Source organism: Macrobrachium nipponense, chromosome 41 (genome assembly GCF_015104395.2).
Source record: "Macrobrachium nipponense isolate FS-2020 chromosome 41, ASM1510439v2, whole genome shotgun sequence".
NCBI lineage: Eukaryota > Metazoa > Arthropoda > Malacostraca > Decapoda > Palaemonidae > Macrobrachium > Macrobrachium nipponense.
In genome coordinates, this window is record NC_061102.1 from 48,535,395 (window position 1) to 48,560,438 (window position 25,044).

General features: G+C 39.0%; 1 protein-coding gene across 1 annotated transcript in view; it reads right to left on the reverse strand.

The window, feature by feature from the left end:
* Positions 1-2,968: 2,968 nt before the first annotated feature.
* LOC135212746 (uncharacterized) overlaps positions 2,969-25,044 on the reverse strand; it is a 216,469-nt gene continuing 194,393 nt past the window's right edge. Inside the window, exons 3-6 of the mRNA XM_064246473.1 lie at positions 22,772-22,961; positions 11,676-11,810; positions 9,470-9,654; positions 2,969-6,846 (exon numbers count right to left, since the gene is read on the reverse strand). Of these exons, the coding sequence (XP_064102543.1) occupies positions 5,509-6,846; positions 9,470-9,654; positions 11,676-11,810; positions 22,772-22,961 (1,848 nt within the window). The 3' untranslated portion in view covers positions 2,969-5,508. The remainder of the gene's footprint in view (positions 6,847-9,469; positions 9,655-11,675; positions 11,811-22,771; positions 22,962-25,044) is intronic.

The window sequence follows — 25,044 nt, forward strand, 5'->3', positions numbered from 1 at the left end:
GAGAAAGACGAAAAATATACCCAGCTTTGCCAAAATCTAGAGCGGACGTGCATGATACTTTGGATGTGCTTCAGATTGAAACCAACAAGAATGAAGAGTTTTATTAAGTTAATGATAAAGATCGTGGAATTGTCATCTTTTCATGTAATGCCAACCTCGTCGCCCTATGTACACAACTGAGTGAGATATTTGTTGATGGAACTTTTAAGTGTTGTCCCAAGTACTTTGAACAGCTATAGTATACCATTCATGGATTCAATAAGGGACATTATGTCCCTCTAGTGTATGCACTGCTTCCAGTAAAAAAAAAACCAGATGTTTATACGACGTTGCTTAGAATGATTTTGGATTTGTGTTCAAGCAAAGAAATGATGCTAAGTTTAAGTCTAGTCCACATTGACTTCGAACTGGCAATGCACACTGCACTTAAAGAAGTTTTCCTAGTGCCCAAATAGAGTGTTGCAGGTTTCATCTTGGCCAAAGTTGGTGGCGACATATTCAAAAACTAGGATTAGGATCTGTCTATAGTCTATAAGGACAGAAACCCTGATGTTAGTTAATGGCTGTCACAGTTTTTAGGATTGGCTTTTTTCAGTCCTTCGGAAGTAGGAGCCTCCTTTTAGAGGAACTGCTGGCAGACATCCCCGATGACGACCGTTGTGTAAAATTTGCTGGCTACATCGTAGATAATTATATTTCATCAGAATCTTCGTTTCCTCCTACCCTTTGGGCATCAATTCCGTCAACCGAAGCAAGGCGTACCAGTGTCTTTTCACGCCCATTATAATGCACAATTTTACTCGGCTCGCCCTTCAATGTTTTTGTTTTTAGATAATATCCTTAAACTTGAGGCAACAACTTACATCAAGTTACGGGGGATTGAATCTCAAGCAGTTTTAAGAAAAAGTGAAAAAGAAAAAATGATTATCTAATGGCTCAGTTTCGTAAATTTGAAGATGGAGGTGACCGCCGTCAATTCTGAAAGCAATTGGATTGAAGTACTCCGCAAGAACTGACTTGTAAATTTGTAAATAATTTTTTTTAACGTCGATGTCCTTTTACTATTGTTTACAATAAAGTGTTTTATTCATTCCTTAGATTTAAACTTAATTCAACTCTCTTAGTAGGTACTGCAGTCAATCCATGAAAACATTACCGTCAGCAACTAAATGTGGTCGTAATTACTGATTTCTTAAGTACATATGAAAAGTCTGCTGAAAATCAACATCTTCTTACAATTAACTTGTTCCAATTTCACATTACAAGTTTTTTCCCCTGAAAGGCATGCGCGCAAATGTAATATATGGTTGTGCGCAAATGTAGTTATTTTGGCACTCAATTGTAATGGCAATGCGCTCAAACGTAATGCCCCGACAACTGCATGAGAGGCAACTCCAGAATAGTAATGTCATCGAAGCAATCCTTACATGGTCACTGATGTAACGACACTACATTCATATAAACTACGTTGTTTAAAGCAACGAGACCCCCGGCAACGATCACATGTTACTTTTGGCAACTTTTTGTATTTGTAACTTTATATAAATCCCTTCATAAAATGTCACAAACCTGTGCTGTTACCAATGTCTGCACGAAGAAGAGTTGTGGTAGTAAATGAAGAAAGTACCTGGTTGGTTGTGTTGAGACCCTCCAAAAATACCTTTGATGATATTTAGGTCAAACTGTGAGTGATTTCTGTTCCACGTAACATGGACTGTTAAGGAAACTTTAAAGAACATTCTGGTGATGCTGCCACAATGTTTAATGACACTGTTTGTTAGTCTCCTTCCCACAGAGACCAAGTGTAGCAAATGATTCCACAATTATCAGTATAAGAACAAGCTTAGAGTACCCATCCTGATTTCCGTTGAAATGACAGGGACTGACAAGTAAAACTGATTTCTAATGAGTCCTAATTCATCTGGAATGTAACACAAAAACACACACACACCCATATATATTATATATATATATATGGGTGTGTGTGTGTGTAATAAAAGTCAACACTTATGCAAGCTGTGCATTACAAATATTATAAGACGGGAGCTTTCATCTAGTTGAACAGTAAACCTCATCAGCCGTAATCTTTAATTACTTAAAAATTTCCTAATCACGGTTTTTTGAGTTTATAGATACGTATACATATATATATATATATATATATATTATATATATGTGTGTGATGTATATATGTATATTGCATAATTTTCTTGCATAGTGCATTTATTCTAATTTTACTGTCTTTGTGAAATGGTGATTACTCTTTATTATCAGTGCATTTTTCACTGGCGTTTCCAGAATATTGAACTGCTCAGTGCTCTGCCCAGCGGCATTTTTTCTCGGGAGAACGTTTATTGCTACGTTCACTGAAGCCACTTTTCTCATGATTAATTATGTTCTTTCAAGCTGCATTTCACCGGAATGAACTCCTTTGGCAAAACAAACCTTCCAAGAAACAATAGGGACAATAACAACAGCAAAGCGAAAATTATCACCTCTGCCTATGATGTAATTCATTCTGTCCTTGACTTCTAAAACAATAGGTAACGTGAAGGTCCTCAACAGAAGCCAGTATCACGTTTCATTCTCAACAAGTAAATTGAATTGAACTGAATATAGAATTTAGGCCAAAGGTCAAGCAGTGGGACCTATGAGGTCTTCTCAACAAGTAAAGGTTTCGATTTCTGTCTCTTCGCAAGATGTCTCGCCTTGCATTATCACAAAAAGAAGACAGTCAGATCCAAATCTGAATGTAAAAAACCTATTAATGTGTTTCTAGCACGGGCAAGCATCGTTTATTGATGTGTTGCAAGATCATACCAAAGCAGCCATGGCTGAATGATAAAAGTTTTGTGGTTAACTCACCATTCAAGTTGAATCCACATTCATCACTGGACGATTTTGACCTTACGAATAACAATGATATTTCTTCGACCAGAATTTCACATCTATAAATAACACAAACACCTCATTCATGACATTTTATTTGCTTATATTTTGTACAAAAGAATTCAGTCAGAAGTATATTCATATGTATACTATAAAATTGTCTAGTCGTGATAAATAAGTTACATATAATGAGTACATTAAAAATAATAAAAATGCTGGCATTTAGATCCTAACATTACAATGCGCACCATTACAAAGAATATATACACTGCATGTATGTACACACTGTAGTCAGAATTAGTAATACGACAATATTGAAACTGTACATTGTTGCACATCTTGTGCACGGCTTCTGAGACATCAATCATAGCAACAGAATGCATTTCGATTTCAGCTAGCAGCTGCTCTCTCGCCGTCTGTATCCAACTATGGAAAGCTCCCTAACGACGAAAAATAAAAAAAAATCATAGTTACCTATGACCCTTACAGATAACAAAGGAAACACACATCTGAAATATGCTTCTCTCGAGCCTCAAAGGTAGTAGGCTACTTACTCTTCGCGATGAACTTCTCTTACATTTGTGTCTTCCTTGTACGTACAAGAAATGATAAAATCCTTTCGACTTGAAATTTAGGGATATTAAAAAAAAAATCAGCAAAGAATCGTGGTAACCGAGAGAATAATAAAAGTTCAAGGTTTGGAAAGGAAGAATATGAGTTACGGTGATGCCAGAAAGGAAGATGACAGAGGGATGAGGGTAAGAAGAGACGAATTTGAATAAGCAAACCACACGACTTGCAAAGATAAGACGAATGTCATGTTCAACTTTTCAATTTCCCTCCTGAAGAAAGAGCCATTGGCATTCAACACACAATGTGCAGGTAGAATTCCCAGGAGCAAAGTGGATTTAAAATCACGCATGGGTAACCTATACAGCCTGTGTGCGGTTCTCAGTAGCACTTGAATTTAAATCTAAGAGTAAAACATTACATTGCAAAAATATATCAAAATGATTATTTCAGTCAAAATGTTCCTCTTGTCAAGTGTTGCCATATGCCACTGGCACTGCTGTAATATTCAGAGAGGACAAAAATATAGAAATTTAAATCCAATAAACCTTAACCGCTTTTCTTATGGCGGGGAGGGTTGAGGGAAATAATACAATTAGACTACCGGGCATCTGATCTATCATGATTTTCGGAACTTTCTATTTCTTCAATGATTTCATCCATGAGACGCATTGGAAACAATATTGCCTGGCCGAGAAACAAAGAGAGTGCAAGATATTGTGAGACCTTCACTTAAGTAGTTTTCAAGTTTTTGTTAAAAAGAAACTTTTTTCGATTTCGATTATTATTATAAAGGATTAGTAGTTTATCCAGACCTCTGATTTCGATTTCATAAAATATTATCAGTATAACTGCTATGATTTTTCCTCAAAACGGACCTTCATTTTCTGAAAATATATAAAGTAATGATAATCATAAAGTTGCAGTTTGGCATAATACTTGAAAGGGTTGCCCATGCCTGATTTAATTTGGATCGTTTCAATTGACAAATTTCGCAGTTTTCCAAGATAAAATTCTTAATCGCGATGCCAAGTAAAATTTTCCACTTAAGAGCAAAACAATCGGAAAGAAATTCGTGCAAAATATTTGCAATACAATGTGTGTATGCTTGAGTAGAGAGAGCAGCGAAGGTTGTGGGTACGAGCTTACCTCATTCACATTAAACTCTAAAAACTTAAAAATGAACAAATACCATCGCTATACAAATAAATATGTACAATTCACATGCGCGCCGCCGCCAGTCCGCGGGGAGCCACGCGGCCGACGACAAAGGTTAAGCTTACGTAGGATTGTCTCTTTTACTCTGTAAAGACAATTAAAGATAAAAGAGTATCTTCCTCCTTCCGCTGAATGGACGATCAACTGTCATCCTTGGGAGGATGTCAGCGACTCGTACTCACGAGACCCGTCGAGTCTTGGCCCTCAGAAGCGGCCTAAGAACTGCATTGTTAAAACAAAATCTGTACAAACATCATTCTTAGCATTACAAGCTAGAAGCCATTAATTTGCCTTTTGTACTTGTTACTTTAATTTTGAATATGTTGATGCCATCTGCCTCATTACTTGCAAATGTTATAGAGTACAGATATACTGCTATGTTACATTCAGGGGTGAAAATCTTAATTCTATCAATTTGCACTGTTAATTCATGAGCGAAATATTTCTCTCGCTGTCACCTGGGTTTCCTTCAGTCTGTTTCACGTCCGTTCCTACGTCACCACAGGTGACTTTGTTTGGGTCCCAAATAAGATCAGTGTACATAAGATCATTTTCTGATCACTCAGCATCAATTGCACATTTTCGAATATACACGGTGGTTCCATTCTGCCGCATATTTTTTCTAATAGTAATTGTTTATTTCATAATGAATACCAAGTTTTTACGTGAAAATCTACACATAACATTACGGCAGCTCCAATCTTTTTATTTTCACCATTCAATGAATGAATGCATTGAAGTCTCCACCATCATGAGAATAATTCTTTAATACCTCAAAACTCGAGTCTACTGTCACTTGTTCTCCACTGCGCAACTCGTGAACTGCCCCTCCTACAGATATTCACTCACGAAGATCTTTTTAAAGTCTGGTTCGGTGCGCGTGATGGGCGTGGCGGGGGGAGGGGACGAGTAAGTCCCATTCCCCATATCTGTGTATGGCACAGAAGGCGTAGTGGAGGCTCTGTCCAGCACGTGGAAGAGCTCCTCCACAGAGAGTACCGAAGGGTCTTGTATCGTGATGATTCCGTTGCGTCGACGCAGCCTGTCCATGACAGCCACCTGCATCCCTTGGCTGGGGACGTTCAAGCTGGGTGAGGGGCAGGAACTCGAGGGCGGGGCAGAGGGAGCGATCGTGCATAAGGAGGAATTGGTAGGAACTTGAGCGGACCGAGTCCTCGTGCGCTGCTGCTGCTGCTGCTGCTGAAGGCCCTTCGCTCTCTGGATCTTGTGCTGTCGCTTGACTCGGCTGCCGCCAGAAAATTCGGGAGCCCTACGTTTCTGGTAAACCTCGTGCAGGGAGCTCTCGCTCTTTCCCTCGACGACGCCGGCGTTCACGGCGTTGGCCAGGGCTGAAAGGTCTCCCTCTGAACGCGATATCTCCACGGAGTAGTGGAGGCTCGTGCCGGCCTCGTCCTCAGCGAGATACAGTCTGTAGAGACTCAACATCGACTCGCTCTTCACGGGAAGGATGAACATCATCTCCTCCTCTTTGTCCGTGTTTGTCTCCAGTCGGTCGAGGTCATTCATAGACAAGGAAGAGGAACGATGCTTCCGCGAGAGGGTCCCTTCCCCCGGGCTCTCCTGGGCGCTGCTCTTCTCTTTCTTCTGATGGAGGTCCAAGGTGTCCGTGGCGCCTCGAGTGCGGAAGTACTCTTTCTTTTCCTCCAGCGTGTCCGTCTCGAAGCCTCCGTTGTAGTAACCGATTTCGCTGGTGGGGGGTTTGTTGACGACGTCGTCGGCGGGAGTTTCCAAACTCTCCTGGTTGTGGGCGCTCTCGATGGTGGCCGTGACCTGAGAACACGACGACCTGAAGGAAGATGCGACGGATCCGGCCGTTGACGATTCAGTCTTCGTCGAAAACTGATAGACATCGTCCGGGGTGTCATTACGGGCTTCGGGGGGGAGCTGGGCAGGTGGCCGGTTGGAAAGAGCTATGTTGCGAGCGCTGACGACCCCTTGATGGACATCGGGCGCGTAGCAGACGGGTTCGGGCGACCCGCTCACTCGCGGGTCGTGGAACTCGAAGTCGTCATTAGCGACCGTCGTGACGGAGGAACATCGCTGGTCATCTCCCAAGTACCCATCACTCAGGGAAGACATCGACCCGAAGGTCTCTGACAGCGTTGCGTAAATGTGGTCTTCTTTGAGGGAACTGTCAGTGCTACCAACCTGTGGAGAGCAAAATACATGAGAATGACATTTTTTAAAACAAAATGGAGAATGCAAAATCATATTCAGCTTTGATTATATTTACTTGAAAACTCACGACTAAAGGTTTACTAGAAAAAAAATCTACTCTACACTTTTTTAAAACTGAAACAATTCAACTACAATATTGTAAAAATACTGATACAAAACGAACTAGAAACGATCTTTAACAAACGAAATAGGCACACATGGCATTAAAATACTTAATCTAAAAATACATCTACCCACAAGAGCAAAAATCAACACCAGATACACCTTAAAAGAATATGTCATCCGAGTTACTGCTATCAAAATAAATCTGGGACAGGCAATGCAAAGGCTTAAGTATACAGTACAATATAGGTAAGAAAAGTACGAACAGGGGACAACAAAGACACGAGAGGAAATGCTGCAAATAAAAAGAAAACGAAAAATAACTGTGCGAGTAGTGATTAAAAAATTTAATGGAATACAAGTAACACACCCAGTATACGACAACCTACAACTACCTACACTCCTCTGTGCATTTGAGAATTCTAAGCTACAACACTCAGCCTTTTCAACGACACAACTCCAGTGTCAGTACTTACCACGTATGGCTTGCATCAATGGATCTTCAGCCACAATCCACTGCAAGAATTGGTTTTCAGTAAACTTCTTAAAAGGTTCAGGAGGACAGATTTGTTGCCATAAATATTTCTTTGTAATACAAAAATGTGCTAGAAAAGATGGGCGCTGTAAGTTCTCTGAAGAAAGCATCATAATATTGTCAAAATCGTGTTTTCATTCAAGTAAATGAGTGTTGAAAAAACTGACGATAACTACAGCGTTTGTAAAAAATATGTAAATAAGGCGACATTAGTTGCAGAACTAATAAAATCCATCCCTACGGTATTCCTGATACTACAGAGGTTATTTTCCTGGCTGCCCACCTTCCAGCTACCTCAGACACAATTACTTTCTCCTCACTCCAAACACCCTTCTTCCTCTCCTTCAGGGAATCAGCGACACCAGCATTTGTTCTCAATTGCATTGCATCCATGAACACTCAAAAACCCAGCAATGCTTGCGGAGACTTTCAAACCACGCAGGGTGACAAGAATACTATTTCACTGTATTCTACAAGAGTGATAATGCGATAAGCCTTGACCTCATTTGAAGAGGTTCATCCGCCATTTAAGGGGCATTTCCTCTTCCATGGTGTTCACAACCCTTCATTTAAGATACATTATAACTGAACACTAAATCATCGGTACTTCCTTGGGACAAAGACTTCAAAAGTTAAGTATATCTTAGTTTAATCAGACCACTGAGCTGATTAACAGCTCTCCTAGGGCTGGCCTGAAGGATTAGATTTTTATTTACGTTGCTTGGAACCAATTGGTTACTTAGCAATGAAACCTAAAGCTTATTTTGGGATCCGAACCACATCATATCGAGAAATGAATATCTAATCACCAGAAATACATTCCTCTAATTCCGCACTGGGTGCAGCTGGGAGCGAACTCAGGTTACCAAATTGGTAGGTGAGACGGCAATCGACTCCTCCAGCGAGGAACTTCAAACTGCATGTGGTAAGAGTCCACTTTGAACTGGCTCGGCTCCTCTGCCTCAATTTATAAGCCCATCCACCCTTTAGGGGACAATTTTCCTCCCCAAAGGAATTCTCAACCGTCAACTATGAGCTCTTCTGACTTATAATATGGTAAATTAGAATGACAGTCCATTTGCAATTCGTAGGGTAGGTGTGACCAAGTAGTATCGCCTACTATAAAATTGTGTTTGGCCAATTCCCTTCATTCATACTGTGCTACAAACTGAGCATTTCAATAGGGTTGAATGACCCTGACACTTAACAGGAAACAAGAGGCAACTTCTGTTCGAAAACCGGACATTGGGATAAAGGGAACCACATGACTTGCTGGACTAAGAACAAGGCTCCAACTGTGTTAGTCCATAAAGAGTTACGTGTTACAGGGACTGTTGCTCATCTGTCAGATTACGTCATATACAAAATTTCAACGTCTTAATAATACGTCATCTTCGTACAGAGAAAGTGCTAGACCATTTTAGGGTAGATATCTGCCAATACACACAATAACGCACAAAAATTTGAACTTGATTCGGTTGAAAGAAAGTACAATATACATTACATAGGTCAACACACAGTTTTGCACTGAAAACGGCAAACCTCATAATTATGGCAGCTTGCATATTTCCGTGAGTGTAAATTTTGAAAAGAGCTGTACTAGTATTTATCAAAGTTGTTAGCAACCCTTGAATTAAGATAAAAAGAATATACATTATAACTGTCAAAGTTCTCCTGGCACCTAGTCTGAACAGATACCTACTTGTTCTGAAAACAGAGAGAGAGAGAGAGAGAGAGAGAGAGAGAGAGAGAGAGAGAGAGAGAGAGAGAGAGAGAGAGAGAGAGACCTGACACCTATTCTGAACAGATACTTGTTCTGAAAACAGAGAGAGAGAGAGAAGAGAGAGAGAGAGAGACCTGAAACCTAGTCTGAACAGATACTTGTTCTGAAAACACACGAGAGAGAGAGAGAGAGAGAGAGAGAGAGAGAGAGAGAGAGAGAGAGAGAGACCATACCTTCGTGAGGGGATCAGAATAAATAGGATCCTGGCTACTGGTTCCGACAGACCCCAAGGATTCGGTGGGTTCTCTGGGGTAGTAAGGAGGCCCGAAAGGATCCCTGATGCGGTTTTCCATGCCACTTCCAACGAGACCCCGAATTTCCTGGGAGGAGACGCCCATCTTGAGGCCCGAGGCGCCACCTGGAAATGAAGTGCCGTGAGAAGCCGCGAAATGAAATTGATATTTCTGGAAGAGTCTTATATCCATATCAGTTCAAAGAAAACTCATAGTCACATGAGTCGATAAAATGGGAAAGTAAATCCACATTAGTATGTCTGTTTGGTTTTGTTATTCAAAATATGGACAGCAGAAAGCTTTCGATGACCTGGGCGGTCCTCCTTGTCAATCTGACTATAATTACAAAAAGTGGCTACATATAAAAAAAAAAAAATCAACTGGAAAATAAACGCTTGCTTAACCTAACCTAATAAAAAAACAACCCAAAATTGGAAAAAAACTAAATAAAAAATAATAAATAAGTAAAAATACTCTACAAAAGAATAAAATATGTCAAATGAAAGAGAGAACCTCTCTATATCTATGTTTTTGCTGCTATGGTAATATTCAGACACATAAATCCTCTATGAAAGATATTTACAAGCCATTTTATTTAACAATAAAAACTTTGTTTTTGACTCATGCTTGCAAACAGGTTGTTGTTTATAAATCAGGGACATTATTTAAAATCATTTTAGTAAAAGAAAACTTTCGGTTTAGTAGGAAACATTACAAAAAAACTGAAGAGCATACAATTAAGGTAGTAAAAATGTCACACTCACTGGAAATTACGTAAAAAATAATTCATTCTTGTATTTGATTTCACAAATATTATACATAATAACTTAATGGTTTTCAAAACTAATGTAGTCTGATTTAAAAAAATTAGTTCTGATTCAAATATCCATTACGGTACAGTTCCATAAACCCCAAATTAGTAATATTTAAGTTAACTTGGTAGACAGACACTTACTATACTCTGAATTCTCGCTAATAATGACACCAAAATGCGCAAAACCATCAAACAACATTATTACCCTGTTACTAACAAGAGGAAAGAAATAAAAAAAGGGCTATTCTTTTCGTGATACAAAAATAAAATTGGCCCTTCATGTTTAATTATACTACTGGGAGCGAGGGGGGGGGGGGGGCGGTTTACCCCGATCAATATTGATTTTGATGTGGTAAAAAATGGACAGTTTTTGACAGTTGTTTAAATACTCATCCGTATAGTGTGTGCATTTGTATGAGTGTGTGAATTTATGTATGAAAATATGTAAGTAAGAAATTACAGGTCGATATATATGACACACATATAATCTTTATTTTCTTTTGCATCATGAAATAACCTAGGAGAAAAAATATTGTATAAAAATAAAAAATAACCATGAAAAAATTGGGTTTGTACATATAACATAACCTATGGTATATTGCATCTAGTTCAACTTGGTGAAAATGACTAGGTTGGTCAAAATTGTCTTTACAACCGCCCCCCCTCCTTCTAACCACCACACACCTCAATCAGATGGTCCTCAAACCATCTCTGTACCGGAGTGATCCCTTATTTTGGTTTCTTTTAGTATATCCGAGGAAATGTGTGTCCCATGTCCCTCAAGTGCTCTTTGTTTATCTAGTGATATTGAAGGGTCCCTACTTGTTGCTATAGTAGATTCACATCAACCGTGCATTTGATGCCTAGGCCCGTCACTTACGACGCTCCTGATTGGCTGTTGATAAGCCAATCGCAGGGCTGGAAACTCTCCTCAGTCTCTCTCGAGAATTCACACCGGCAGGATGTATGTTCCACCTATCCTGAGGGATACTTCTTTCAAAACTATTCCTCAGAGGAGGTGGAACATACATCCTGCTCATGTGAACTCTCTCGAGAGACCGAGGAGAGTTTCCAGCCCTGTGACTGGCTTATCAACAGCACGGTTGATGTGAATCTACTGTAGCAACAAGTAGGGACCCTTCAATATCACTACATAAGCAAAAAGCACTTGAGGGACATGACACATTTCCCTGGATATACTAAAAGAAACCAAAATAAGGAGTAACAAAATATGACCTGGCATTTAGGATATCACAGCAACTGATACCAATAAAAACTAACGACAATCGTACAAGTTAAAGGACTCCCTAAAAGTCTTTATATAACTCTCACCTGGCCTGTAGGACGGAATGATCTGGTTAGGATTGTCGACATTCATGTTGAGGAGGGACGAGAACAGGGATCCGTTGGTCAAGGGGAAAGACTTCACCTCCTCCTTCGGGAAGAGTCGAAAGGGGCCCTCGCTTTCTGAAAAGACAGGACGTCCATCATCACGAGAGGACAACAAGACAGTTGAAAAAAAATGATAGGATTTGACATTAACATACAAACTCTTACAGATGGCTCTTTCATAATACTTCGTCATTTCGACGCCAGCAAGAACTAATCACTCAATCAATCTTTCATGATTTTCAAGGACACAAAATGAGATTCCAAGGTTGCATCGTTAATATTGTACCGCTTACTGCACATTAGAGGATTATTTAAGCTTTTGAGTTGCAGCGTAATGATTAAATGGACTGTCACAGTTTCACCTTGCTAAATATGTCCTAAGAAGAGAGAGAGAGAGAGAGAGAGAGAGAGGACCTCTTTCTGTTTCCTCTTTGACAGGGTTAACGTCTTCAAACGAGTTTTCTTTGATTACGCGAAAACTAATGGAGCAGTTTTCTTTCATATTCCATTAAGGGGGGACTCTGTCATTCAACACATGCCCCCTATTCAGCTCTTTGCCATACACATTGATCGGTTAATCCAAGGTACACTTGTCAAGGAATTCCACAAGCACAGGTCTTGGCGTCGAGAGAAGTGATATGAGTGCCCTAAAGACAGATTAGGTAGGAAGTGCCAACCATAGCTGGTGAAAACTCTCAGGTTTACAAGGGGTTATTCGTACGCAACTCAAGTTGGACTCTAGTTAACAATGACGAAATACACCACTACAATGATTATTTGCTTAGTTGATGAATATTTCAACAACAACTACTACTGCTGTGTGTATAGCCTATGTACATAAGTGTGTGTGTGTGTGTGTGTGTGTACCGTATGTGTGTACGTGTTACACACACACACACACACACACACACACACACACACATATATATATATATATATATATATATATATATATATATATATATATATATATATATAAGTCATATCACATTTCCGTGATTCATATACATATATCGAGCTACAATGTCCTTTAATATCTAATTCGCTCTACCTCGGAATTAATATATTTTCATATATGCTTAACCGAAGGGGAATTTTTTCTCGATAATAGATTTGCCTGGACCAGGGCGCGAACCTATGGATCCTTTCAAACCCAGGAACGTCAGTGAAGCTTTTTACCTACTACACCACCGCGAGAGGTGGTGTAGTAGGTAAAAGCTTCACTGACGTTCCTGGGTTTGAAAGGATCCATAGGTTCGCGCCCTGGTCCAGGCAAATCTATTATCGAGAAAAAATTCCCCTTCGGTTAAGCATATATGAAAATATATTAATTCCGAGGTAGAGCGAATTAGATATTAAAGGACATTGTAGCTCGATATATATATATATATATATATATATATATACTATATATATATATATATATATATATATATCAACGCCAAAATATAGAAAGTAAGTATACTGTATTTCAGACACTGCTATCTCTCTCTTCAGGTAGGTATGAATGAGAAAGTCACAGAAGAGGCAGTATTCTACCAAGAGATCCATCTGCAGGTAAGCTGTTTGACAAGGACACCCCAACCCCCACCCCCATTAATTTCTCTTCGCTTAGTTGGATGAAGGAAGATTTTAACTAAGACATATGACATGTTCATTACCTGTCTTTGTTTAATCAAGGCCGACTCTATCATCTGGCTCTTGTACCACTTGCTGCTATAAATAATACGTGACAAATTCCAGTTTATTCTGTGGTTATGGTTATCTATGTGGTTAAAAATAGCTAAGCTTTGCTGTCCTTACCTAACTGCCCTTATATGTTGTATTAATCTCTGGGGAAGTGATTTTCCTGTAAAACCAATGTAAGATTGGTCACAGTCCAGGCATGAGATTTTGTAAATGCCTGTGTCCTTGGGGGATGTCTTTTGTTGGACTAATCAGGGATTTGGCTAGGCTATTTGGGTAGGTTAAGGCAAAAGGGATAGTTAGATTTTCCGGGGGTCTGGGTGTCCATCTTAATCCTGTCCAGGTGTGGGATTTTTATTTTATTGTCGGGTGTCTCTGGTCTTGTCTTAAGGGGGTCGGTAGAAAATTATGTAAGCTTTGTGAATTGCTTTCTCAATTATATGGTCAGGATGCCTTAAAGACGAAAGCTGCTTACGCATTAGCTCAAATTCTTCTTCCAGGAAATCTGGGGAACAAATTCGTAAGGCTCTTAAGAATAGGTTGCTGGCTACCCCTATCTTGATAGGAATGTCATGATAGCTGAAGTAGTGAATGTATGAAAGTGAGAACGTTGGTATTCTGTATATGGTAAATTTGCATTCGGTCGTGTCTCTAATTATGAAAACATCAAGAAAAGGAATTTTGTTGTCTGTTTCCCATTCTACTTTAAATTTGATGCTAGGCACTAATGCATTTACGCCTGAAAGGAATACATTGAAATTACCCCACCTATTATCGCAAAATGTTAGAATATCGTCTACAACAGAACATTTTTGCCATTCATATATATATATATATACATATATATATTGTAATAATCCTAAATACACTCCAAAGAAAGATCCCTATAGATCCGGTACCACTACTTTGAAGATTAATCGGTTTCAGCGAAATGAAACAAACGTAATACCGTAATAGCCTAAATCTCTGGTCCTTTTCTATTTGGTGCCTGGTTGATGGGCGTAAGTGACGACCATATTTCAATGGGTCTTGGACAAGGATGAAAGGCTGGGAATCCCAGGTGATGGTTCATTACGCATGACCTTTTGGGCAACTGGAAAATCATGTCCATAATACTATGGCATGAAATACTACCCAGATGATTTTATTAATGGGATAAAATATGTGATTTAATGCCTTAAATGACATTAGAGTGAATTAGAGTGAACTTGACCTGTATAACTGACCCACACAACCTCACTCGTAGCTGCCCCCCCCCTCCCAAAAGGCAATTATAAGAGGCCCCTGTCCCATCATTTTGACGTGTCACCTAACCTTTCCTGACGTCACCTGAGACACACGATAAATCGTCTTCAGTTATCGTTTCAGTCATGGTAGAAACGTTCTCTGCATACCGTTGGATTTTCCACAGTCTTCTCTATCGTTCTGTGACAGGTCAAAGGTCAAATGTAGCCCCGCGTTATTTAGTTCATTCGTAAAACATGATCTTGGAGGTATGAAAAATGAGGAACGCTGCAAGAGTTGTGTTTAAGCTGACTCAGTTTTAATACCTTAGTACATTTAAAGCGAAAGACAGTATTATTATGAATAAAATCTAAAAGATATAGGCAACGATATTAGCACATAGGTCAAATGATCATTTCATGAGAAATAAACAGACAATGCCTAAGCATACAGATAAACGCTCTCTCTCTCTTGTATAAAACTAGAATTTCCGCCACATCCATTGTTGTCCTTCCATATAACCCTGACGTTCACAATACCTTCTACTCATCCCCCCCCCACACACACAAAACACAATCCCCTCCCATGCAATCTTTTATGACCGCCAACTCGAATCATATTTCTTATTTTTACCCTTACGTCTCAGTAACTTCTCACGACTTCTCCGCCACTCCAGCACCCACCACCATCAGTTCCAGGTCTCTGCTTTTACCATAGGGTGGCAGGGGCATGGCCCTTGCACTACAGGAGAGGGGAACCCGTGCCCATCGACCTAAATACCCTGCCAAGGGAAAGTACTTACACACTATACTATAGTACCACCGCACGCCCAGAGAGAGAGAGAGAGAGAGAGAGAGAGAGAGAGAGAGAGAGACCGAACCAGCTATAAAGGTTTCTGAGCACTGAGGTCACGCCCAGATGCCCACCGTTTCATTCAGGCAGGCGGCCCGTTTGCCTCAGCCTTTTCACGGCCCACTCAAAGTGGAGTTGCTGGTCTTACCCTCTCCGCCAATAACGCTTCTTCCAACGACTCCAGAATCATTAATTGCAAGAGACTGACTCCAGAAGCACATGCACGCAGGAGAAAATAAGAAAGAAAATGTCTGATTTGACATACGTGCACAGACACCGATTGACATAAAGTCGACAGTTCCAAGATATGCAGGTAGAATTACACAGAACATGCCGGTCAATTTTGACCAAAGACGTACGTAATCGTAATATCAAAGCAGAAGCAGTACACACATTACGACCAACGTAAGATCCCGGATTACTACGTAATCCACTTACATAATATGAGTTCATTCAAAATCCTCAGTATTATATGAGTTTATTCAAATTCATCTGCAAAGGCGCGTTTTCATACTTTATTGGATCTAAATGAATAAATAAATAAATTTGCTAATTAACTGAAGGAGCTAGAATATGTGAGAGAACAAAATTATTATAAGGCATGCACACTAAAATACGTATACAAGGGCAAACGCAAACATACACTATATATGTAGTATATGTTAAAGGGAATATGTGAAATCAGATTTCACGAAATCCTTAAGGCCATGTGTGTAATGACCAATTCGCTCAGGAACATTTGAACCCGAGGGCTAGTACTAAACACAGCGAAACAGTGATTAATCTTGTCTAGGCCAGTCCCTTACTATGCTCCTGATTGGGAGTTGATAAACCAATCACAGGGCTGGAAACTCTCAGTCTCTCTCGAGAGAGTTCACATAGGCAGGACTTATGTTTCACCTCTCTTGAGGGATACATCTGTCAAAAGTATCCCTCAGGATACTGCCTATGTGAGCACACATCTTGCCTATGTGAACTCTCTCGAGAGACCAAGAGTTTCCCGCCCTCTGATTGGCTATCACCAGCCAATCAGGAGCGTCGTAAGGGACTGGCCTGGACATCAGATGCACGCTTGACGTGAATCTACTATAGTACTAAACACGGAGAAACGGTGATTCATCTACACTGTTTTGCCATGTTTAGTACTAGCCCCTGAGTGATCAAATGTCCTTAAGTGTATTTGTTCCCCCAGGGGCTAGTACTAAACACGATAAAACACTTTTGACCCCATTATTTCCCCAAGAGTCATTTGTGGGGTAGCGGCATTCCACACACACCACACACACACACACACAAGAGCCGCACCTCCTGAAGGACAAGTCAGGGCGAGAAATCACTCAGCTGTAGTTTCATTCAAATGTAGATCACAGGTCACTTCAGTCATCTCTGCAGTAATTAGTTTTAGTTTTGCATTTTTATATAATCTAAATCATTATTCAAATGATGCCAAACAGCTGCGCCGTGTTGGGTTGTTATTCAAATAGAAAAAAGGAGGTATCCTTTTTCCGATTCCCTCGTGATGAGGAAACAAGACAGAAATGGGTTCATCGTTGTAAGAGAAAGGACAACTTTAACCCTACTACTCATCGCATATGCAGTAAACATTTGGAAGAAAGTGCATATAAGAGAGACATGCAGCATAAATGTACTCGTTACGTAACACAGAAACGTAACGAGTACGCAACGTATGAATGTGAGGAAAGCAGTGCAGCTTCTTTCGGAAACAACATCTAAAGCTTTAGATTTTATGGAAGTCAGGGACTTTTGAAGAGTATGTTCTGGGAAAGTACAAGGGACTTTATAGAGCTTGCTCAATCCTGGTTTGATGTGTTCAATTCAAGGGTAGCTTATGCCAGCAAAAACTCTAGGCATGCTTATGGGATAAAACGTATACAATGGAGAAAATACACTCAAACCAGGCAATGGAGTATTATACGACTTGGCACGCCATATTGAAAATTGTGTATCCTTGCTTATTAAAGTGATAGTTTTTTTTTTTTGTCAGATGTCGTTGGCAAAAAAAAAAAAAAAAAAAAAAAAGATGCGTAAATTAACTAAATTATGCCGTGACAATTCTAAAAGATTTTATTTTTATTTCTGCTAAGTATTTTTCATTTCTATTATGAAGTCAGATACTGTTGTCTGTTATCTATGTATATTTATGTTAGTTTATTAAATAATGCATTATAAATAAGCGTTCGTAAATAACTGTCAGGTCAAATACTAATCGATTTTTTAAGTCCTATCAAGCATATTAATCTAAGGCTTCTATTATATATTAGAAAGCCAAACACTATCAATCCACGATTTTGTATGTGTACAGTGATCTGTATGAATTCAAAAAGAATTCATACACCAAACGTATACAAGATAACAGAGTGAAAAGGACATATGACACTTACAGGCCTAATCCCCAATACCTTCGACCCAAGGTACTTAAGTTGTTCCCAAGGTACTTACTTGCCTTGATCGCTCTCACCCTGTCCTTCAGGCCTATCACGGAAATACCCCACAGCTACCCCCGCGACCAAAGTGACTGTAGTACCTCTCTCCCTTATTCTATAAACCTTGTATTTCGCAGAGCTTAGTACTAGCTCTCGGGGACCAATGTTCCTAAGCGAACTGGTCATTTCACACATACCCTAGGGATTTCATGGATTTTACATATTCCCTGTAACATTATATATATATATATATATATAAAATATATATATATATATATATAATATATATATATATATATAAATATATATATGAATAATTATCACATCAAACCGTGATCCATTTATATATCAATTCAAGCTACAAATGTCCTTTAATATCTAAATTCACTTTACCTCCCAAATGATATATTTTCATATATGTACCGAAGGGGAATTTTTTAGTTGATAATAATTTCGTCCCCCCATGGGATCGAACCACCGTCCAAGTGGACGGGGACGAAATCAGGACAGTCAGTGACGCTATCCAATCAGCCAACAGAGACGCATAAGTTCATATCGATTCTGACCTTACAAATCACCCTCGATCTGGGTGCTTTCGTAATTAGAATCGATATGAAACCCCGTCTACCATGTTAGCCAATTCGAGCGTTTGACAGCACGTAGCCTTTTGTTATGAATAATTATCACATCGAACCGTGATCCATTTATATATCAATTCAAGCTACAAATGTCCTTTAATATCTAAATTCACTTTACCTCCCAAATGATATATTTTCATATATGTACCGAAGGGGAATTTTTTAGTTGATAATAATTTCGTCCCCCCATGGGATCGAACCACCCAGATCGAGGGTGATTTGTAAGGTCAGAATCGATATGAACTTATGCGTCTCTGTTGGCTGATTGGATAGCGTCACTGACTGTCCTGATTTCGTCCCCGTCCACTTGGACGGTGGTTCGATCCCATGGGGGACGAAATTATTATCAACTAAAAAATTCCCCTTTGGTACATATATGAAAATATATCATTTGGGAGGTAAAGTGAATTTAGATATTAAAGGACATTTGTAGCTTGAATTGATAAATATATATATATATATATATATATATATATATATATAATATATATATATATATATATATATATATATATATATATATATATATATATATGTGTGTGTTGTGTGTGTGTGTGTGTGTGTGTGTGTGTTACAGGCACAAAGCACAGCCCGGCATTTCACGAACTGCCTGAAATTTCAGGCAGATAACGAAATGCACTGAGGGACATTTGATCCCACCAAGGGCTATCTATAGTACTAAACACGACGAAACAGTGTAGGTCAGTCACTGTTTAGCCCTTGACATCTTATGATTTCATAATCTTGCACCCTTTTTTTTTTTCTACCAACATACACTCCTCCTCTCCTTCTACTTGACCTTCTAAACTTGTTGCCTTTTCAGTTCAATTCTACTCGTCCCCCTTTCATCCATACGTAACAGATACACCAACCACACTTACATAGTGGAGAGTCGGCTAATAAATAAATACGTATTACAGCGCACAGAATATTAAACGATATATATATATATATAATATATATATATATAATATATATATATATATATATATATATATATATAGAGTAATTCTCTTGCATCCAATAGAAAATGTGAATGTATTGGATACGCTCCGGTGTCATCACGCGCCCAAGAAGCGTAACATGAGAATCCTTATTTAATAAATCCAGGAAATCATTGATATCTGCTGTCAATGCACGTCACTTGCCCCTAATTACGATGGTGTAGGCGATACAGTCTACACGTCACTTAAAAGAGTTCATTCAATGCAGAGTTACAGAGGCAATTTCAGTAAAACATCCACTTTCGCTTTCGAACTATATCTTTCGTCAGTATATCGAAATATGGAGAACTTCTTTCGCTGTGCGTCATTATCTTTTGGTCGATATACAGGGTGTCTGTCCACAAATTCCCAGTACCATTACAAGCAAAACATTCTTGCAATGGTACTGGGACTTTATGGACATCCTGTAGATAGGGTCCTGGAAACGGCGTGGTCAGAGGAATGAATGTCAAAGTAATCTGGAGTTTAAAATGTATCCCAGAAAATAAAGTATGTTCGCCCACATGTTTTGCACTAAAAACATTATTTCCCGTTTGATAAAGGTTAACAAATGCATAATAATACTACATGTGTCGTTCTAAAGAATCACTTCAAGCAATAAAACCACAATATGTGTTGCTCTCAAGCCAAAACTCCATCTTGCATACCAACAGAGGCTTACTGCCACGCCTACATATGCTTTGCACATTATATATACTCTTGTAAGACAACCTCTGCCCATATTTTACCTGTGATCATGGCCACAGAAAGAAGTGCTCGCAATATATGGTTGCAACGTTCAAACAGTTTTTATGGGACTTATATCTTCATATTATACAGTTGTAATACAGGGATAGTCATTCGTTTAGCCTAATGATTACAGGGAACTGAAAACGTTAAATACATAACTAATTAAAATTAGGTTAAAAGAAGCTTTAAAAAACTATTTCGAAAGTAACGCATCAACAGAAAAGTCAAGTTGAATAAAAGTTCAGGAAAAGAAATTGGCAACAAAAAGTCAAATTTGAAACACCGAAGCAAATTGCCTAGAAACTATGAAGGATGACCTTCACCTCTGACTTCTCCACATACAAGTATCAAAACAAAATGGGTACTATAGTAGACTCACATCATCCGTGCATTTGATGTCTAGGCCAGTCCCTTAAGACGCTCCTGATTGGCTGTTGATAAGTCAGTCACAGGGCTGGAAACTCTCAGTCTCTCTCTCGAGTTCATGTAGGCAGGATGTATGTTCCACTTCTCCTGGAGGATGCTTTTGAAAGACGTATCTCTCAGGAGAAGTGGAACATACATCCTGCCTATGTCAACTCTTGAGAGAGACTGAGAGTTTCCAGGCCTGTGATTGGCTTATCAACAGCCAATGAGGAGCGTCGTAAGGGACTGGCCTAGACATCAGATACACGGTTGATGTGAATCTACTACAGTATCCTTGGGCACACCGTCGAATATCCCGAGACGACAGCAAGAACCTTCGAAGAGACCGTCACCTTGGACGTCCAGCAACCTCTCTTCCAGAAAGTGTGTTTTGTGGTGAGTTTATAGCTTAGTAACAAAGGGTGTGGCATATTTAAATACAAAAGCTATAACTGAGGTGTGGAATCTTTAAAAACAAAACCTAGATTACACCTACAAGAAAAATTAGGTTAATTTTCTCAAACCAAATGTTGGGTGCGTTGACACGAACTAAAGGATAGGCATCTTCACAGATCTAAACAATGGTACGCTTTCAAATAAAATGTGTCATTTTTGCATTGCATACATAGGTATGCATCTATGACAAAAAAAAAAAAAAAAAAAAAAAAAAAAAAAAAAAAAACACCGTATATTACGTTTTCAAAACGGTGTTAAGTGTACAAAAAGGCGATGCAGGTTTACACTAAGACAGCATTTGCCAAGAAAAATCTGTTGTATCATTTGCAAATAAAAGGAAATCTACACAACACCAGTTTGTCAAAATTAAAGACTGACAAACACAAGATCTTTTTATTTTGATTTTTTTTTGACACAGCAAACTTAGCAAATAATTTGAAGGAAAAAAATCAAGAGGCAGTTCTACTAACATTCACAGTAGTTAGAAGAAAATAAAATATAAACTATAGGACAAACGTCAAGCGCTGGGACCTATGTGGTCACTCAGCGCTGAGACGGAAACTGACAGTAACAATGTTTGAAAGGAAAACCTCAAAGCAGCTGCACTATGAATCAATTGTCAAGAGAGGGTGGAAGGTAAGATGGAAGAAAGAGAATATGAACGGAGGTACAGTAAATGGAACGAAAGGGGTTGTAGCTAGGGGCCGAAGGGACGCTGCAGTAACCCTCTACGGGCAAGTAGTCTATAAGACAACACTAAGGGCAAGTAGTTTAAAAGGCAGCACAGAACTAGATATGAAATGGAAATTATCACAAGAATTTGAAGAAATAAAGTTAACAGGAAAGAAAATGTGTCCTAAAGACGAAAGTCACCAATAATGAACAATGACACAATAATGCAGAGCATCCTAACTAGCGAGGCAAGAAGATCTAAATTGTGGGGAAGATGGGAAAATGAGGCATTTGTTCCCTGAATGACTTAATCTCTCTTTTTGCAACATGTCATCATTATCGTATCGCTACGATTATTGTTATTACTGGTATTTTCCTTTTTTTTTTCATTATTACTGTCATTATAATCAATATAGTTTTTTACATTCAGTTTTTTAACTACTATCCTCAATTTAACTACGGTTATTACCATTATTTTGAATACCATCTTTTATTATACGTGCTACCTCAACAAGTGCGGATATTGCCGATTAATCTTTTTTTTTTATCACGTTATTTTATGTATCTAGAGCCTGTATGTTATTGCCTACCCTTTGTATATTCAAAGTTTATCCCTTGAGCTGGTAATAAAAACTATTATTATTATTATCATTTGAAGGTATAGGAGACCCTCTCTCAAACATGTTTTGTTAAAGAGGATGGCAGCATCAGTGGAATTTATTTTATATACGGTCTTTTCAATTCTTATTATTTTCTTCTCATCGTCATCATGATTATTATTATTATCTAAAAAATCTTCATAGTAGCACGAGTCTTCAAATGGAGAAACAAATCCACAGTTATGTCCATGTATATAAAATAAGGGGAACCGAACAGAACTCTGCAATGAAAGAAAGACGAAGGGAAATCCTTAAGTAACAACTAACCATTGTATTTATGAAGCTGACTCTTGTCCCTGGAGCAAGATGCCCCTGCAGCCTCGCTGAAGGTGGCGTCGACGAGGCCCAGGACCAGAGGCAGCAGGAGTCCTTCGGCTAAGGATAACCAGAGAGCGATATTTTCCACCGGCAGTTTTTCCAAGTAGGATGCCTTGTAGGTCCCTACCATGATGACGCACTGGAAAAGAGGAGAGAGAGAGAAGAGAACATTATCACTTAACAGGCAATTAACATAATTAACGTAGCTTGCACACTATTTTTGCTTTTTCTGCAGCTTCAAAATTGCTTAAAAATTAAAGGACAAAATGGTACATACACTGGAAGCAATTACTGCAGTGACAGCAAGAAAATAAAGGTTCAGTTTTTCTTCCGTTGACAACAGAAATAATTTTATTTATGGCACTCATCTGTTTAAGAAAAATACTTTAATTTAGTGCACTCATCCGTTTAAGAAACATACTTTGATTTACTTCACTCATCCGTTTAAAAAAATACTTTGATTTACTGCACTCATCCGTTTAAAAAATACTTTGATTTACTTCACTCATCCGTTTAAAAAAATACTTTGATTTTCTTCACTCATCCGTTTAAAAAAATACTTTGATTTACTGCACTCATCCGTTTAAAAAAATACTTTAATTTACTTCACTCATCCGTTTAAAAAATAATACTTTGTTTACTGCAACTCATCGTTAAAAGATACTTTGATTTGCTTCACTCATCGTTAAACAAAAAAAATATACTTTGCAATTTACTGCACTCATCCGTTTTAAAACAATATTTAATTTTACTTCACTCATCCGTTTAAAAATATACTTTGATTTTCTTCACTCATCCGTTTTAAAAAAATACTTTGATTTACTTCACTCATCCGTTTAAAAAATACTTTGATTTACTGCACTCATCCGTTTAAAAAAATACTTTGATTTTCTTCACTCATCCGTTTAAAAAAAATACTTTGATTACTTCACTCATCCTTTTCAAAAAATAATTTGATTTACCACACTCATCCATTTAAGAAAAACATTTTTATTTACAGTACTCCTCCGCTTAAGAAAATACTTTGGTTTACAGTAAAAATATTTTGATTTGCAGTACTCATTCGTTACCAAAAAAAAAAATACTTTAATCGAAAACACTCAAAACTCTCTCTCTATCTCTCTCTCTCTCTCTCTCTCTCTCTCTCCTGAACCTCGAATCAAGAGGATATATAGGAAGACGAAGCCGCCTGGGAGAGAGAGAGAGAGAGAGAGAGAGAGAGAGAGAGAGAGAGAGAGAGAGAACACCAGCGGGGGAGGAGAGGAACGTGCCTCAGGGTTCTTACCCAGCGGGTGCGCTCACCTTGACACCAGTTTCTTGCAACAATGGCTATGATGATCTCTCAGGTGAGGTGCCTCAGGGGGACAGAAGACGGCGGCGGAAACTCAAGACTAGATCTTCAACCCACACGAACCCTTCCCTTCCCTTCCCTTCCCTTCCCTCCTCTCTGTCCCTCTCTCTCAACAGACTCCTACTACTACTACTTCTTCAGCTGCTGCGTCTCGCCTACTTCCCTCTCACGATAATAAATCAATCAACGGCTCACAAACCCGTCATTACTCCACCGTTCACAGGGAAACTGTAAATGGAGGTTACTCGAGACGATTTGGAATTCGATTCAGTTTACAAACTCAAGAAGCTCAAGCAGAGGAAAGACGCTTTTCACAAAGATCTCTAATCCTCTGAAACGAGAACGCATCCCATCTCAACCTCTCTTAATGACGGGAGGAACTGTTCGAAAACTCTTCGGGAAGTGGTCGAGAACTGTTCGAAAACTGATCGAAAACTGGTCGAAGGTCGAGGACTGTTCGAAAACTGTTGGAGAGCTGTTCGAAAACTGGTCGAGAGCTGTTCGAAAACTGTTCGAAAACTGTTCGAGAGCTGTTCGAAAACTGTTCGAAGGTCGAAGACTGCTCGAAAACTGGTCGAAGATCGGGGACTGCTCGAAAACAGTTCGAAACGATGAAACGGGATGCGTTAGTCTCATGGATCTCGACGAGCCTGTTGTAGGAAGGGCTTTTCGAAAATGACTGCAGAAAGCAAATGTGCTCCGTTTAATGATCATCTCGAAGAAATAAAAAAAGTCTATTTGTTGCCTCTGGCTTTGATGTATCTTTCCAGAATGAATATCGGGGCTTCCCATAAACATCAGGGGTTGCCCGTCGGAATTTTTTTTTTTTTTTTTTTTGCTCTGTCTACAAGCATACCAACAGCACTCATCA